The 16,615-nt window shown below is 50.9% G+C and overlaps 1 protein-coding gene across 10 annotated transcripts in view; it reads right to left on the reverse strand.

Annotated features, from left to right (window-relative positions):
* ZMYM3 (zinc finger MYM-type containing 3) overlaps positions 1-16,615 on the reverse strand; it is a 30,001-nt gene that overhangs the window by 13,076 nt on the left and 310 nt on the right. For 2 of the 10 annotated variants that reach the window (XM_083595523.1, XM_083595526.1), the window contains exons 2-13: positions 9,296-10,174; positions 7,923-7,966; positions 7,392-7,464; positions 6,356-6,647; positions 5,964-6,141; positions 4,540-4,752; positions 3,990-4,140; positions 3,044-3,159; positions 1,435-1,521; positions 975-1,125; positions 308-480; positions 20-185 (exon numbers count right to left, since the gene is read on the reverse strand). In XM_083595523.1, the coding sequence (XP_083451649.1) occupies positions 20-185; positions 308-480; positions 975-1,125; positions 1,435-1,521; positions 3,044-3,159; positions 3,990-4,140; positions 4,540-4,752; positions 5,964-6,141; positions 6,356-6,647; positions 7,392-7,464; positions 7,923-7,966; positions 9,296-10,163 (2,512 nt within the window). In that variant the 5' untranslated portion in view covers positions 10,164-10,174. Of the gene's footprint in view, positions 1-19; positions 186-307; positions 481-974; positions 1,126-1,434; positions 1,522-3,043; positions 3,160-3,989; positions 4,141-4,539; positions 4,753-5,963; positions 6,142-6,355; positions 6,648-7,391; positions 7,465-7,922; positions 7,967-9,295; positions 10,175-15,694; positions 15,884-16,014; positions 16,332-16,615 lie in introns of those variants that run through there. The other 8 variants (XM_083595527.1, XM_083595530.1, XM_083595521.1 and 5 more) reach the window with 7 other exon arrangements.

The following is a 16,615-nucleotide window of genomic DNA, read 5'->3' on the forward strand; positions in this document are numbered from 1 at the left end:
GAAGCACCCAGCGACTCACTGTTCAGCAGGCTCTCAGGCCCTTTCTGGGTGTCCAGGTTGGGCTGGTTCTGTTGGTTATAAAACCTCAGAAGACACTGCTGGTTGCAGAAGTGTTTGATTTGCCCCCGCCAATGGATGGTTTCCAGCAGCTTGCCCTGACGCTTGCAGGCGTGGCACCGAGCCGCCTGAAAAACAAACAACACGACAAGGCTGCGGAGGGGGCCACCTGGGCTCCAGGGCTCCGCTCTGGCCCCTTGCGGGCCAAGCGGCAGGTGGGCACTGAGGCCAGCGGAGCCCCTGCACTGACCTTGTAGTACCAAAGCAGGTATTTGCTTTTGCAGTCGTCGCTGCAGAAGTCCCAGGTGCTGCCCTCCAGCTGCTCGGTGACGGCTCGCTGGCACGTCTGGGAGCAGTAAGTGCAGGTGATGCAGCACAGGCCCAGGTTCTTGGTGAAATCCTGTTTATAAAGAAGCACACACCCTGCGGAGAAACGAGACGGGTGAAACCTTCCCAGAGCAGGGAGAGAAAGAGTGAGCAACGTGTGGGCACACCAATGCCAGCAGGAAGCCTAGAGCGAAGGCTTGGAGGAACAAGCGAAGCACAGGAAGGCAGAGACAGAGAAAGAGAGAGAGAGAGAAAGAGAGAGATTCCTGAGAGCAAAACGTGTCCTGCACTGGCCCCCGGGGGTCGGGAATTGACAACAGGGGTGGGTGGTGGGGACTCACCAATCGCTCACCTCTCTGGTTCTAAGAAGAGTTTGCTCCGAGTGACCAAACGATTGCCCACCGCATGCAAGGACCCAGGAGGCGTAGCAGGGCCAGCTGGTCGCCAGCACAGCAGGAAGGGCCCCTCCAAGAAGGGGCGCCTTCCCCCCGCCCTGCCTTCAGCCCCTGGACGACTCTCTGCACACACAAGGCCCCCTTCTTCCTCCTCTCCAGCACAGGGCCCTGCTCCCCCCGTAGCTGCCCAGGTACCTTCGCTGCAAAAGTTCTTCTCCACCCCAGAAAAGCGGATCTTCTCGTGCAGCAGCTTCTCCTGCTTGCAGTGCTCGCACTGGGACACCACCCCATGCAGGCGCTTGAAGTCCTCACAGCAGTCTCGGCAGCAGAACTGGTAGACCTTGTCCTGCCAGAGAGAAGGAGGAGGAGGAGGAGGAGGGGGCCACGCTCGGCCATCGGGCAACACAGCAGCGAGACAGGATCTTGCGGAGCTGGACTGGAGCCCCACTGCTTTCGAAGGGCAGGCTCCAGATTCCCGCCCACCCACCCCCTGCACGCACACATACATACAAAGGAAAAATCAGCAGCAACTCCCAGGCCAACCCCAGACTGTCTTTCTGTAGGAGTGGCTGTAAGGTCCCATGTCCTGCTCATCTCCACATCTCACTCCCTGGCAATCCCTCTGCCTCTGCTGTTTGTTTTGCAGGCCCCTCACCTGCCAATCCAGGATCTCAGGCTTCCCAGTGAAGAGGCTGTGGCAGGAATGGCAAGTCAAGTGGATTCCACCTTCTGGGCTGGTGCGCTGCATTTTGAGGGAAGGGGAAAGATTCAGAAGAGGTGGGTAGGGGGACACAGGATCAACCTCTGCCCACTCTGGCTGGCCTGCAGCTGCCCGTGCCCAGGCTCACAACTACTCAGCAGAGGCACCGACCCAGCCACCACCTGCACACTCCCAAGCCACACACTCACAACCGCATCCCTGTCTGCCACTCCCCCACCGCCACCAGCACTGCCCACAGCATTCACCACGCTCCTGACCCTCTCCATGCGTTGCCCCCCAGCCCCCCAGCTCACATCCACCCTCTCACCACATACCCCCAGCAGCATCACCCGCCCATGACCCCAACCCACTGAGTGTAAAACACAAGTCCCCGCTGCTTCCCCCAACAGAAGGCTGACTGAACCCCATTCCACAAAGAGGGGGACAGTAACCAGCAGGCACCCCATACAGGTTCTTCCCAGGGGACGTCCAGCTACTGCAGCTGCTCCTGGGAGGAAACAGGGATTGGCCATTGGACAGTGGCAGTACAAGACCAACACTCTGCGAGTAGAATAAATTATGCAAATCACACAAATGTTATAAATTTGACTATTTATTGGATAGCAGACACAAACTCTCTTCTGCGTCAGCAGAAGTAGAAACAGTTTTATTCGAGACAATGACCCCCACGATAGATTTGACATCATATATAGAGATATATCAATAAGCTAAGTAGATGTGTGCAAGCTGTACACGCCCTCCTCCCACCCCTGCCCCAACCAGCTCCACCAACGTGCCCTGCCCCATCCTCTGGCCATTGGCTGGGCTTCTGTGATGTCAGAGCGTTGTGCTGGTGGACATTCTAAGTTCTGAAGGGAGAGGTGCGGCCATACAGTGCTGATATACAGGGCAGCTGCTGAGAGGGGAGGTTGATCTGGGAGGAGGAGGGTGGTTTGGAATCTCTCACACAAGCCTTAAGACAGGAGGAGCTGTGTGCAGACTGGGCAGCTAAGGAGAGTTGGAGCTTGGAAGACAAGGCAGTTGCGGGCTGGAGGTCCAGGAAGGAAGATGGCAAATCTTCATACACATATACGGGACCCAAGAACGAGGGATGCAGAATGGGCTCCTTTTTACTAAGCAGTGCCAAAAGGTCGAGAAGATGAATTTTACATCACAAGCCATGGATGTCTTTACTTTTGCAATTTAGGGCGGGGTTAAAAAAAGTGCACGGAATCCTGGCAGGGAGCAGACAACTGTGAAGTGCAACGTGACCCCTCCTCTCCTCTCCTCCTGGCCAACAGAAGCCCACTCCCCCACCCCCATGTCTTCTTTAGCCTCAGAGCCCTTGGCAGACATGCCTTTTGCCTTCCAACACTCTTCTTGGCAAACAACGAACTAGATGCTTCCCCCCCTTTTTTTAAAATAAATATGAAAGCAGAGAGAAAGAGAAAGAGAAAGAGACTTTCAGGAGTCTGATGGATGCACCAGATCTCAGCCATGCAGAAAACCCACGTTCCTGGGTTTGGTCCCGTCACTGTGACGGCGGCAGAGCCTCCTTATGTACCTGGAATTTGGTCCAGCAGCTGGGGCTGCAGAACTGGTACACCACCTGCTCGTTCTTGTTGTAGTAGCAGGGCTCAGACAGGCTCTTCCGACAGAAGCTGCAAGGCCGAGGGGGTCCTGGGGAAAAGAGAGGCAGAGGTTGGTGAGAGAAGATGCCTTGTTGGTTTTAGAGCATGGTGCTGATAACGCCAACGTTGCAGGTTCAATCCCCATAAGGGACAGCTGCATATTCCTGCATTGCAGGGGGTTGTACTAAAAAGATCCTCAGGGTCCCTTCCAACTCTACAGTTCTATGATGTAACATTAAGCAGAGAAAATGAGAAGAAATGCTCTCCTCCGCCTGGTCCAAACTACTCTTACCCCAGGCAGGGCAATCAATATTTAGCATGGAGAGACCTGACCTCTCTTTCTCTCCACTCCCATGTAGCACAGTCCACCCCAATGGGAGTTGGGGGCCTCATCTTGGTCTGGAATTTTGCAGCAAGTCAGGTGGAGCAAACTCGTGTGTCTTAAAGCACAGATCCAGCTGCCTCCCGTTCCCCACGTGCTAAGGTTAGCAAACGCCACACTTGTGGCCAACCACCACCCTTCTGAGACTGGCCAAGTGCTAGTAAACCTAATGGTGCTATCAGAGAGCTGGGACAGACGTCAAGGAGCCCAACAACAGGTGAAGCCACAGCCAACGGCAGGCAGAGCCAACTAATTCTAGATTTGTCCTCATCTTCTTGCCTTGCTAAGTTATAAAATGGCAACACTGAGATGGAGAAGGAGGAAGAGGAGGAAGCTGATTGGTGGTGCCACCTCCTAGGCTGCTTGTTAAGAAGCCAGGCCAGGTGAGGGCAAGCTGAGGTTGGTGAGGCAGTGCCCCATTTGCCCTAATGGACTAGCAACCCTTGGTTAAGCAGAATCCAAGGAGCTCTTTCTTCCCCCCACCCTTCTGCTTTTACCTGTCAGGCCAGCCTGCTTGACTTTGTAGGAGGTGGAACAGCAGACGGAGCAGAAAAGGCCCATCTTCCCATTCCGGTCTTTGTGGGACAGCATGTCGAAGTTCTTGCAGAGTGTCTTGCACCACATGCATGGATAAACCCGGGTGTTCTTCTGCAGAAACACAGTGCAGGGACAGCTGCCACGCAGGCTCTTTCACTGCAGGGCACCCTTTATGTCCCACTCCCCCCTGGATTTTAATGGACATTGCACTCGTGTGTGTGTCATTCTCTCTGACACACACCTCTCTCCCTCACAAGCATCTCCTTCCCCATCAAACATCTCTCTCTCTCTCTCTCTCTCACTCTCTCTCTCTCTCTCTCTCTCACACACACACACACTCAGTCACCCAAGCCAAGCTATCCTTATCACCTTTCCCATAATAACTTTTTTACACAATCTCACGTTGGGGAGGGGAGACAGGGCAAGGTCCATCACATGGCCTGGCTCAAAGAGAGGTTCACTTGAGGGTCTGGACCCAAGCTCTGGGACATCCCCTCCACCCATTCGCACCTTTTTGTAGCTATTGAGGCAGGTGGTATTGCAGAAGCGCTTCTGCTGCCCCTCGTGGAAGAGGTACTCCAGTGGCAGGCCCTTGTTGTACAGGTAGAGGCCACAGTTGTCACAGCAGTTGGTTTTCAGACCCTTGGTGGCACGGAACTTGGTGAAGCAGGCGTCGCTGCAGATGCGGTGCACCACATTCCCATTGCTGACCTCGTGTTGGATCTGCAGGCAAAGCAGAACTGTGGGTCACCAGGCCTGGCATTAGCTTCCATCCCCAGAGAGCAGCGATGCTCTACAGCCCCTAGGTAATGGCTGGAGGTGGCTGGGCCCAGGTGCAAGGAAACAGCTGAACGTTTTGTGGGCAGGGGAGGCTGTACCTAGCAGCCAACCTTATAATATCCTGCACTGACATTCCACTTTGCACTGGGAATTGCTGCATCTTGGAAGACGTTCTGCTGAATTTTAGTTCTCTGTTCTCAGTGAGCTTGTCAGTCGGGACGAATCTCTATTCTAGATCCACACCCTATACTAGTATATGATTGTTTTGCTACTTGAGAAACCTCTATTTAACAGATCTTCCTTCCCAAAAATCACATTTTTTTCTGGTTCAGAACATCCCCATATAATCTACTCCATTCTCCCTTTTCCCCGACATTGTGCTTCAGGAACAAAGTGAAGCAGGTTGTAAATGCTCGTGCAATCCATCACTCAATGGATCTGTTAAAGTCTCCAAGGGCCCATCTGCCCCATGGCTACCTTTCTGGAATCTGCCCAGTATACTTGTCTTTTCCTACACATCCACCAACATCACCTTACTTGATATACAAGTTACAGATATGAACAGGTCCTTATAGAGGTCCACACCACCTACTGGGACTCAGGACTCTCAAGGCAGCAGCCTTTCCCAGTCCTGCTACCTGAAATGTAATACTACCAACAGGATTGGATCTGGGATTTTCTGCATGCGAAACAAGTAGTCCTCTGTGGCCTGTCCCTGAAGAACATCTGAAGAGCCAGGATGCTGGACCAGGCCAACATCCTGTTCTCACAGTGGCCCAACCAGAAGCCTCTCCTGGGAAGCCTGCAAGCAGAACATGAGGGCAACAGCAGCACTCTCCCCACCTGTGACTTCCAGCTACTGGCCTTCAGAGATATAATGCCTCTGACAGCAGAGGCAGAGCATAACCATTGTGACTAGTAGCACATGAACTTGTCTAGCACTCTTTTTCAAGTCCAAGCTGCTGGCCATCACTGCCACTTGTGAAAGTTAATTCCATAGCTTAGCCATGTGCTCAGCAAAGATCTGCACCCTTTTGTCTGTCCCTTGCACTCCTCAACTGGACTCTTGCTTGCCTGGCAGCTTTCAACTACTCACATGGATTCCCATCTCCCCTCCACCCTGCAATACTTTCTCAGACAGCCGACGCGCTCACCTCTCCAGCCTTGTAGCACACACTGCAACGGACAGTGTCTGAGGCTTCTGCCGACTGTGGTGTCGGTCTTTGCTGCTGGGCTTCGTACAGCGAGAGGCACACAGAAGAGCAGAACTCGTGGAAAGAGCTGCCTGAGCCAATCTGAGCCACCACGGAGTCCTTGGCATTCCAGATCTCCCTAAGGGGCAGGAAGACACTGGTCAGACTAGGGCCTGGAGGCCACACCCTGGACTATCCCAGTAAGTGTGGGCAAGAGGTGACATGGGGACCCAAGAGCAACGAAAGCGGAAGAGAAGTAGCAAGAGGGCAAAGTGTACTTGCAGAGTTGCGGCCTGCCAAAGCAGAAGGGGCAGATTGGGAAAAGGGCACTTGGTTGGTTTTGGGGCACCCACTTTTTGCAGAAGGTGCAGCACTTCTTGCTGAGAGGCCTCTTGGAGAAGGTGGTGAGGCAGGAGCTGGAGCAGAAGAGCTGGGGCAGCCCCTTGCGCTGGTAGGCCGTCTGGCCCTTCTGCAGTGGGGTCCGGCAGTTGGCGCAAGTCATCTTGGTGACGGTGGAACGGGCAGCTCGCTGGGCTGCCTGGTTGCGCAGGGACAGGCGCGTGGTGCGCCGGGTGCGGTGGGGAACGAAGTCCTCGTCGTTGGGGTCATCCACCATGGCATCCGAATCCTCATCTGAGACGGGGACTGTGGAGCACAAGAGAGAACAAGAGGTTGTTGGCTGTCGCTGGCCACTGCTGCACAGGAGGGGTCTAGAAACTGGGGAGAAAGAGCGGGAGAAGGGCAGATCCTGCCTGTGCAGTTTCCACATACACAAAACAGACAACAAGGATTGTCAACTCCCACACTGGAGCAGGATCCTCTTTAACTGTGCAACTAGATCCGTTACTAAGCCTTGCCTCCAAATCCTACAGAAGGCAGATTGCACCCTTTCTTTACACATATCTGACTACATTTGCTATGTTTCGCTTTTCCATTTCACTGAAGAACTCAAGGCATTGCACATACTTCTTCCTCAACCCATTCTTTAACCCACACAACAACCCTGCAAGGTGGGCCACCCTAAGAGGTAGTAAACGGCCCACTGAGCTGCAGGGCTGAGCAGGATTTGAACCCAGGAGTCTCCCCTCCAAACCTTTCTATACCCACCACACCAAAATGGCCTACTCTTCTGGGAGAAGGGCCACACCTCTGTGGCAGAGTGCTCACTTTGAATGCAGAATGCTCCAGTACGCCTAGTTTTAAAATATTCCAGGCAAGCAAGTGTTGATCAAGACCCTCTTCTGCCTGAACTCTGGAGAGCTGCTGCCCATTACAGTAGATAACAACAGGTTAGATGAAGAAAGGGTCTAACCTGGAATAACACAGCTTCTTATAATACGTAAAGCATATGTAAAGCATGGTCCTCTTACAGTCAAGGAGGTAACTTACTGCTCTCAGAGGAGTTCACTGTTTCAGGCCGAGACACTTCCGCCCTCCTGGCACGCTCGCTTCTCTTCTGCTCCTGGAACGAACCAAGGAACCATCTAAACAGACAATGGCAAGCAGCCCAGGGAAACCCCCATCTCTGAAATTGTTTACCGAACACCTAAGAATGGCAGGTATGGTTGAGAGTAACCCCTGCCCACAGGTCCACAGTCTAAACTAACTTCCTGCAACCTGCTGCCATACAGATGTTGTTGAACAGGCCCAGAACATCACATTCCGAAACAACTGGAGGGCACCAGGTTGGGGGACACTGGTTTAGTGATGCACACCCACTCACAAAGGAGGAGGAGGAAGGAAACGTACAGTGAAAGAAACTTTAAGCCTGAAATGAACAGAACATGTCAATAATTTCCCCCACGCCGAAAAAAACAAAAAAACAAAAAACTAGGGGATTGGAGAAAGTGTTAGGAGGGTCTTAGTGGAAAGACAAACACTCAACCGGGTGGCGGCTGCTTCAGCTGCCTCCTCCCTTACCTTCACAACTGGCTTCTCGCTCCCTTTTGCGCCAGGGTCTTCCCCTGCAAGAGAAACACAAGAGAGACCTCAAAGCTGTCTGTGAGGCTGCCAGTCTAGGTGGCTTTAGAAGAGGACTGGACAAATTCAGGGAGAACAGTGGTGCAGCAGTAAAACTGCTCACACATCTGCAAAGCTAAGCAGGGTCCAGTATGGTTTCAAACTGGATGGGGGAACTGCATGTTGAGACTAGAAGTTGGACTAGACGGCCCTTGAGATCCCTTCCAACTCTACCATTCTATGATTCTATTATCAATTAGTACTAGCTGATATGGCTACTGTCAGAGGCATTATGCTTCTGAATGCCAGTTTCTGGGACTCACAGGTGGGTAGAGCTCTTGTGCTCATGGCTAGCTTGCAGGCTTCCCATTAGAGCATCTGGTCGGCCACTCTGGGATCAATATGATGGACTAGATGGGACCTTGGCCTGATCTTCTTATGGTCTTGCACTCTAACGAGGGTCAGGAATGGAACAAACTAATGCCGAGAACATCACTGAGTTAAGATGCTGCTTGAAAGCTATCAATGAACCATCTATGGGTGTGTGTGGCTGGTGAGAGGAAGAGAGAGTAGAAACACCTTTACAACTGGCGCAACATTCAGACAGCTGACCAAGCTCTCTAGCTCTGTCTGGGGAAGAAGCTGGGGAAGAAAGGAAAGGAGCCAGTGTGATGTAGTGGTCTGAGTGTTGGACTAGGACCTGAGAGACCAGGGTTCAAATCCCCCACTCAGCAATGAAGCACGCTGGGTGACCTTGGAGTCAGTCACAGTCTCTCAGCCTAAACTACTATGGCACGTTGTTGTGAGGATGAAATGAAGGAGGAGAACAATGGAGAAAAAGTTGGATATAAATGTGAATTGTAATAGTATAATCTTGCAAGGAAGAGGAGAATGGCCAGACATCTAATTTGTTGAAAATGATAAATAAAATATTAACATAACATGAAATAACATAACATAACCTCTAATTTGTTGCTTGCCGAGCAAAGTCAGAACAGGGGCTATTACAAAAGATGCAAAAGAATAAATAAAGGTACTAAATGAACATAATTTCATTAACTTAGATAAGCAAAGATTTATACGCAGTAACAACAAAATAATCCACATTATATATAGTTGATTTTATTTACTCTTTTGTATCTCCTGATTGGCCAGGGATCACATTCTCTAGGTTTGGCTAGTTATAAACAGAAACGAGTTGCAACAGCTTTTTACCCAAGAGAAGAACAGTGGGAGCACCTCCTGGCACCCCTCCCCACGCTTGGCCTCAGAGCAGAAGCAAAAGTGGGGCCGGGGCAATGCTCTAGGGAGAGCCCTCCTTCCTGCTTACCCACCTGGAGGTTGGAGCGATTGTTCAGCCTCTTGTGCTTTGGGCTCAGCAGGGTCCTTCTGGCTGACACTGCTGTCTTTCTCAGCCTCAGTCAGACTCTCTTTCATGGGCTCAGGAGCTGGAGCTGGAGTACTGTTGAGAACAGGCTCCTTCCCCTCCTCTGTAGATGTTGCCACTTCCTCCTTCTGCACTGGAGCACTTTTCTTTGGGGCTTTCAATCGGGCTTTCTTAACCGGCCGCGGAATTTTCGGTGAGTTCTCGGAATATTCTGTTGGTTCTTGTGAGGAGGAAGTGCTGCTCATCTCCACCACGTCAGGCGACTTTACCACATGGCTGTCGGGAAGGGAGGCTGCACTCTCCTCTCCATCATCCTTTGTGCTTTTGAAGTCTACTTTCGATGCTGATGCTTCTTTCCATGCTTCTGGCACAAGGGCTTCAGATCCTGGCACAGGGGGATCCCTAGGTCCACCCTCCGGATCTGCAGAACCTCGTGTCTTGTACAAGTTGTCCAGGTCCTCAGACTTATCCAGGTCCACCACGTTGTCATTGTTGCTCAAGCTATCGAGAAGACTGGGTTTCTCCGTAACATCTAGAGCACCAGACTTGCTGAGGGTCAGACTGTTGGATTTGCTCAGATCAGACAATCCGGCTGTTTTCACCAAGCCCGGGTCCAGGTCTGCATCTGAAGTTGCTTGCTTAGGTGCTTCCCACTCCATCTCTTGGGGCTGCTGAGCTGAAGCCTGTGGGATGGAGGCTGTTTGGGACGCTAGCAGATCCTCTCCATACTCCATGTCTGCAGGAAGGTCTCCAATCAGTGGCTTATCAGGCAGCGACATTGGCCCCAAGGAGCCAGGAAATTCATTCGACTCCATTCAGAAAAAGGCTTAAAACAAGGAGGCAGAAAAGGGAGAGAACGGAATGTTAGCACGTTTAAGCACATATGGGAATATAAGGGATGTAGCTCTTCCGAGCAGCTAACCGTGTGAGGCCTTGGAGATCAGCTGCCAGCAACAAGGAGCCAAACTGAATCAGACCCCAAAACTGGCTCAGAAGGGTGCCTCCCCTCGTGAACCAGAACTAACACAAACCAAAAATTTCTAACTTCAAATTCAACTGATTCATTCATGGCAAATACTGGGAATCCATTAGAAGTGGTCCAGAAGACAGAAGATCTTTTAAGCATTGTGAGAAGTAGACACATAATCCTTAAAACCCCCCCACACACACCAACTTAGGCCTTTTCACACTCAGGGGAGCAATTCTGAACTAATCAGGGTTCAGAAAATTTGTGTTCGCACAAAAGTTATTGGCTGGAGGAGATCTTAAAAAATAAGAAGGAATCAGGTGATGAGTTGGTATGCTGTAATTTGAAATTGTGTCCCTGCCCTTACCCCACACCAACCCTGAAGTCTCAGTGAAGTGTCATGTTTTTCCACCAGCGCCTGTCACTTGCTACGTTTATTAAAAAGATCAACAGACAATACACATTCCAAGTACGCAAGGTGCTCTCAGGTTGATAGACACCATTAGGATCCAGTTAGTCTAGAATAGCCCCTTAGTGTTACCAGCAGACAATTCTACACAGCTACGCCAGGCAGAGAGGGGCCCTTGCAAAAGCTGTTCCTCCCAGACCGAATTCTGCTTAAGCTTTACAGCAACCCACGCCTGAGAAAGCCTTTTCTCACAGAAATCTGGATTTGGTTTTTGGTGATCAGGAACACTGGACTTCTAATGACTGGGTCAAAAAAGCAACAGCAGCTATCCAATTAAGCATTTTGATTGCTTGTTTCTAAATCCTGTTGCTACCTCTGAGGCACAGGAGAGACAAGGCTACAAATCCGAATATGTAAATCTGAAAAAGGCAAGGTAGCCACAGCCTCATGGAAGACTTCAGAGCTGGTGGTGAACCAGTCAGCACCTGTGTTAGTGGGACTCAGGAAAAAATAAAAAAGCCCAAATGCTTCTTTGGACAATTAACGAAGGCTCTTTAGCAAGCAAACATCTGCAAGGAATCGGAAGCTCCTACCTCTCCCATCGCCTTTCAGTTAACCCTGGTTTCCTTTGAACAGCACTGTGAGTACATCAGCTATGAGCTAGAACAGGGGCAGGCAATATGGGACCCTCCAGGTGTTGTTGGATTCCAACTCCCTTCAGCCCCAGCCAGCATGACCAATGGTCAGGGATGATGGGGCAGCTGTCCAAAAACATGTTGGCTAAGCCCAGACTAGCAGGTATGCAAGTTCTATCCTGAGGGGACACCTGCCGGCTTCATAAAGGACACTGAAAGCAACATGTTGGCAGTGACTATACTGAAGACCAACCTGCAATGGGCAGTTCCCCTATCTGTAAAATGGGTGCATTTTCCTTACAGAGGTCGCCTGGGTTATCAATATATTACATGTACTGAATCTGCAGCAGACCTTATGAGCTTTCTCCAAGTGAAGATCTCTGTTTTGAGCAATTACAACACCAGCTATTCCTTAGTCTGGGAACAGGTGGACTATCTGAACCTGGGGAAGGCTCTGAAGTCCTAGACAGACAAACAACTTCCTGTGGATCTGCCTCCTGCTCAGTCAGTATACAACTCAAGTGGCCCCACTTAGCAATTCTCTGGGCTTGCTCACGGAGGCCCACCCTGGAAACCCAGCCACAAGGAAAAAGCAAAGCCACTTCTGAGACAACAAGCCAACAGCGTGTGCCAGGTGATGTTGAGGGCACACAGGTTTGCAGGGCATCTATTTCCAGGAACAGTCTGTGAAACACAAGCTATGTGTTGATCTAGAAAAAAAGCAAATGTCCCTTTTAGGAGGAAAGTAAAGAGGCTGGGAATGGTGGGAGATTGTAGCAAGAGAATTCCCCCCCCCCTCTTTCTCTCAGTTAGGGGCCTCTCACACAAGGAGCACTAAGTGCATTGCAAGAATGGCTGATACACAGACACAAAAGGGACCCAAAGGTCACCTAGTCACATTTTCTGAAACTCTGCATTCAGTGGTCTCAAGTCTTTTTAAACCTCCTAGGAACAAGATTCCATCCTTTGAGAAAATGTATGTCTCTTAATAATTGCTCTACACAGAGGTACACACACACACACCCTCACTGTTTGCTCTATCCCCTGTCAGGAAGGGACCCACCACAGTCTTCTAGCCCACTCTATGGGCTTATAACACAAGTCTCTATTACTTCCCCCCATGGGGACGTATAAGTCCAACACAATCATCAAATTTGCGGATGATACAACAGTGGTGGGGCTCATTAGTGAGAACAATGAGACTGCTTATAGGAAAGAAGTACAGGGGTTAATTCAATGGTGTAAAGAAAACAATCTTATGCTTAACACCAAAAAAACCAAAGAACTCATAATTGACTTTAGGAGAAAGAAAAGTGTATTTTTACCATTGTACATAAATGGCGAGGAGGTGGAGAGGGTTGGTAGTTTTAAATACCTGGGCATTTATATCTCTGAGGACCTCTCATGGACTGCAAATATTAATATGGTTGTGAGGAAGGTGCAGGGGAGGTTGTATTTCCTGAGAATGCTCAGGGGACTGAATCTATCTCAGCACCTACTTCTGTCCTATTATCACAGTACCATCGAGAGTGTCTTAACCTATAGTGTATTATCGTGGTATGGGAGCAGCTCCGAAACGGATAAAAAAGCTTTACAGAGAATAATTAAAATTGCCCAGAATGTTATTGGGCTCCAACTACCAACCCTGGATGAGATCTTCACGTCTCGCACTTTGAAGAAGTCACACAATATCCTGAGAGATCCCACCCATCCTGCTCACAACTTCTTTGAACTGTTGCCTTCGGGCAGAAGATATAGGACAATGAAAACACGAACCACACGCCTTCTGAATAGTTTCTATCCAAGAGCTCTGATTGCACTAAATAATGATCTCAGGGCCAGTTGCAAGAAATAGCAAGCAGGGAGTAGGAAGGAATGAGATAGGTTTTAGGTTATGTTATGCCTTTAAATAGGTTATGTTATATTCTGGATTATGTTATGTTTTATAGATTATGTCTGAATAGGATGAGAGTGTTGGAGATACGTGTAAATGTGTATGTGAACCCGGTCTTTGGGGGGGTGTTTGATTTTCGTTGTTGTGTATACTGTGTATATACGGACAATGACAATAAATTTATCTAAATCTAAATTTATCTAAATCTAAACAGCTTTTCCACGCTTCTTATTTCTGCATACATCACAAGCAAAACCTCCTCTCCCTCTGTCTGCAACTCCTTTGGAACCTTTCCACGCCACAGTTTAATTCTCCAAATCAAGTAGAACAGCTAATATTACAAAAGTCCCATCCCAACATTGGAGCAGAGAATGGGTGTTAATGTACAGTTCTTGCCTTTCATTAGCTTTGAACCCACATCAGAATGCAGGGTGCAGAGGTTCCTTGGTCCAATCCAATCAACAGTCCAATTTAATATTCAGTCATTGGGACTCTGAATGCTGACATCAAGCCAGGTGCTGCCAATCATTTTGTTGGAGGGGCAGTGGGGAGGACAAAAGACCAAATGCAATAACCAAGCCACACATTCTACAGGCTTCCTATTTGGCTGGTGAACCTACACACAGAGCCAGGATTAAACCCAGTGGGTTGGAAGCTGTAGAGAATCTGCACCAGAACAAGACCCCTGGGTTTTAGGGAAGCAACTCATATTTTTAATGTTTAGATTGCATCCTGCTCATAAGAACTCAAAATAACTGCTCTCCCTCAGACAGGCATCTCAGAGAAGTTCAAAGCAGCAGTATTTCAGTGGTACGATAAAAACAGCTAGCAGAGCTGAAGCCATTTGCTCTTTAATCTTCAACAATTTCATGTTGGATTCCTTCCTTGGTTACTCAAAACCTAAACATGTTGTCTACTGAAAAAAGCTCTTCCCAAGGATAAGGGCTGTGGGACATACACCTCCCACATGCCTTGGTCACTCCTCAGCACAATCCAGCGTTTGATGTTCGACAAAACAAAAACGAGTCCAGTTCAAGCCATCACTCCCCCTTTCCTCTGCAAATATCTGCATGCTATTTGATGTCTTCCAAGCCCAAACCAAATCTGCCTTTCTGCAGACCAGCTCCCCTCCCTCCACAAGTACAACTTAGTCATGCTTGCCTTGTCCCAGCTCAGATCTCCAAGATTCTCCCCCCCCCCCGCTGCCCCCCAAACCTTCTGAGCCATTCTCTCTCCTTCAGACTTGGTGCAGCTCAATCCAATTACTGCCTCTGTTTTCTACAAGTGCCTACGGGATCCTTTCTCCTAGTACAGTCCAACACCCAAACCTGCAATCTATGGTCCTTTCCAGGTACCTTGGTTTAAGCCAATCAGCTACTATAGCTTGAACTGGTCCCAGTTCAGGGGTTTTGCTCCTCCCCTTCACAGCAAAGACATGAATGGCTATTCCCTAGTGTAAATACATCCCAGGGCAAACCACTATCCTGTCCTCTAAGTATCAGGTGAGATCTGACCAGGGTTTCCCCAATTTGAGCAATAGGCTAAGATAGGTGGGCCTACAATTGAGGTTGCCAACATGTCTCCTCAGATATTTTTTGACTACAAGTCCCTGACCACTGGATATGCTGTCAGGGGCTCATGGAAGTTGCAGTCAACAACATTTGGAGGGGCACAGATTCCCCAATGTTGGCTTAGACAGGAAAACGGGTACCCTGAGGCCTACAAAACTACCTCAAAGTCTACAATTCTCTGAACTGAGCTTGTAGCCCATCCCTGCTAACAGTAGAACTCTCCTTGCAAGGCGAGTACCTGCAGAATCCCTCATGATTATTATCACTATTTATTAAATTTGTGTACTGCCCTTCATCCAAAGATCACATAGCTTTTCACAACATAAAATAAAAAATGGCAACACAAAATGCACAATAAAATAAAGAAAACCAATACCCCTTCCAACAAACACATTTTAAAAGCCATAGATTGTTTAATTAGCCAAAAGCTTGGGAGAAGAGCAGCACTTTTGCCTGGCACCTAAAGATATGTAAGGAAGGTGCCAGGCGAGTTTTCCTGGGGAGAGCATTCCATAATCAGGGAGCCACCACACAAAAGGCCCGTTCTCGTGTCCCTGCCAAATTTTGCACCAGCTGAAGTTTCCAACCCATCTTCAGAGGCAGCCTAACAAGCATAACACCGCTGCATTTCCCTGCACACTCTAGTGGCATGCCAAGCACATCTCGGCCTGCTGCTGCAACCTGATGGCCTTACCCACAAGTAAGCTCCTCTCCTTGAGCAAGTGCCCGCAGAATCCCACCCTTTCGGTGCATCCCGGACCTGCCTTGTTGCACAGATCTTAGGCTACCCTCCCACCCACCCCTGGTGATACTTGGCCAGGATTGCCACCAGCTTCGACCACAACCTCCTCCCCTTTGCCCAGCAAGTACCTGCAGGATCCTGACCTCTCCACTGCAGGCCTCGCCAATCCCAGGCCCGCCTCCCTTTAGAGCCCTCTTCCCTCGCTTTCCTTTCCCCGCCAAGGGCTCCAGGTGAGACTTGGCCTGGCTCCTTCCCTTGAACAGCAAGTACCTGCAGGATCCCACCCCGTGACGCGGCCCAATCGCTACAGGCCCCGCCCACCAGTGCGGGTTCGGGCCCCCCTAACCAAGCCAGGCCCCGCCCCTTGTCACGAGGTCCCGCGCCGCCGCCCCTCCCCCAGCCCACGATGGCCGCCCCCTCCCCCACGCCCCGCCCGGCGCCCCCTCACCTGCCGCAGCTTCCCCGACCCGAGGTTCGCCGCCGGCCTCCCCGAGCTCCCCTCCCTGTCTCTGCCCGCCAGCCCTGCCTTTAACTCGGAGCCCGCCCAAGGCTCGGGTGGCTGCTGCGGCCCCTTTAAATGGAGGCGCCGCTCGGAGCCCTCAGCGCGCCGCAGCCCGAGCGAGGGGGGGCGGTCCGGGGAGGCCTGCGATTGGCCGCGGCGCGAGCCAGGGCGGCGCCCCGATTGGCCGCCGGCGCTCGGGCCCCGCGCCCCGATTGGCCACGCGGGGCTCCGGGCTCGCGAGACCGGCCCGGCGGCGCGCAAAACCCGGCGCGGAGTTACACGGCTGCCCGGAGCGGGGGGGCGAGATGGAAAACGCGGAACGGCAGAAACGCGGAGCGGCGCCGGGGGTTGGTGCGGGTTGGGGGGTCGGGGAGGGAAGGTACGGGAAGGGGTCCCTCCGGCCTCCCCCATCTCGAGCAACGACAACAAGCACAACGGTTACCTCCCAAATCCAAGGAGGGGTCGCAAGGAAAGAAATCGCCCCCTCCCCAAGCACCGCCACCCCCCACCCCACCCCACAAGACCCACGCACATGAAAGTGGGGCTG

The sequence above is a fragment of the Podarcis filfolensis genome (genome assembly GCF_964270895.1).
Source record: "Podarcis filfolensis genome assembly, chromosome: Z".
Lineage (NCBI taxonomy): Eukaryota > Metazoa > Chordata > Lepidosauria > Squamata > Lacertidae > Podarcis > Podarcis filfolensis.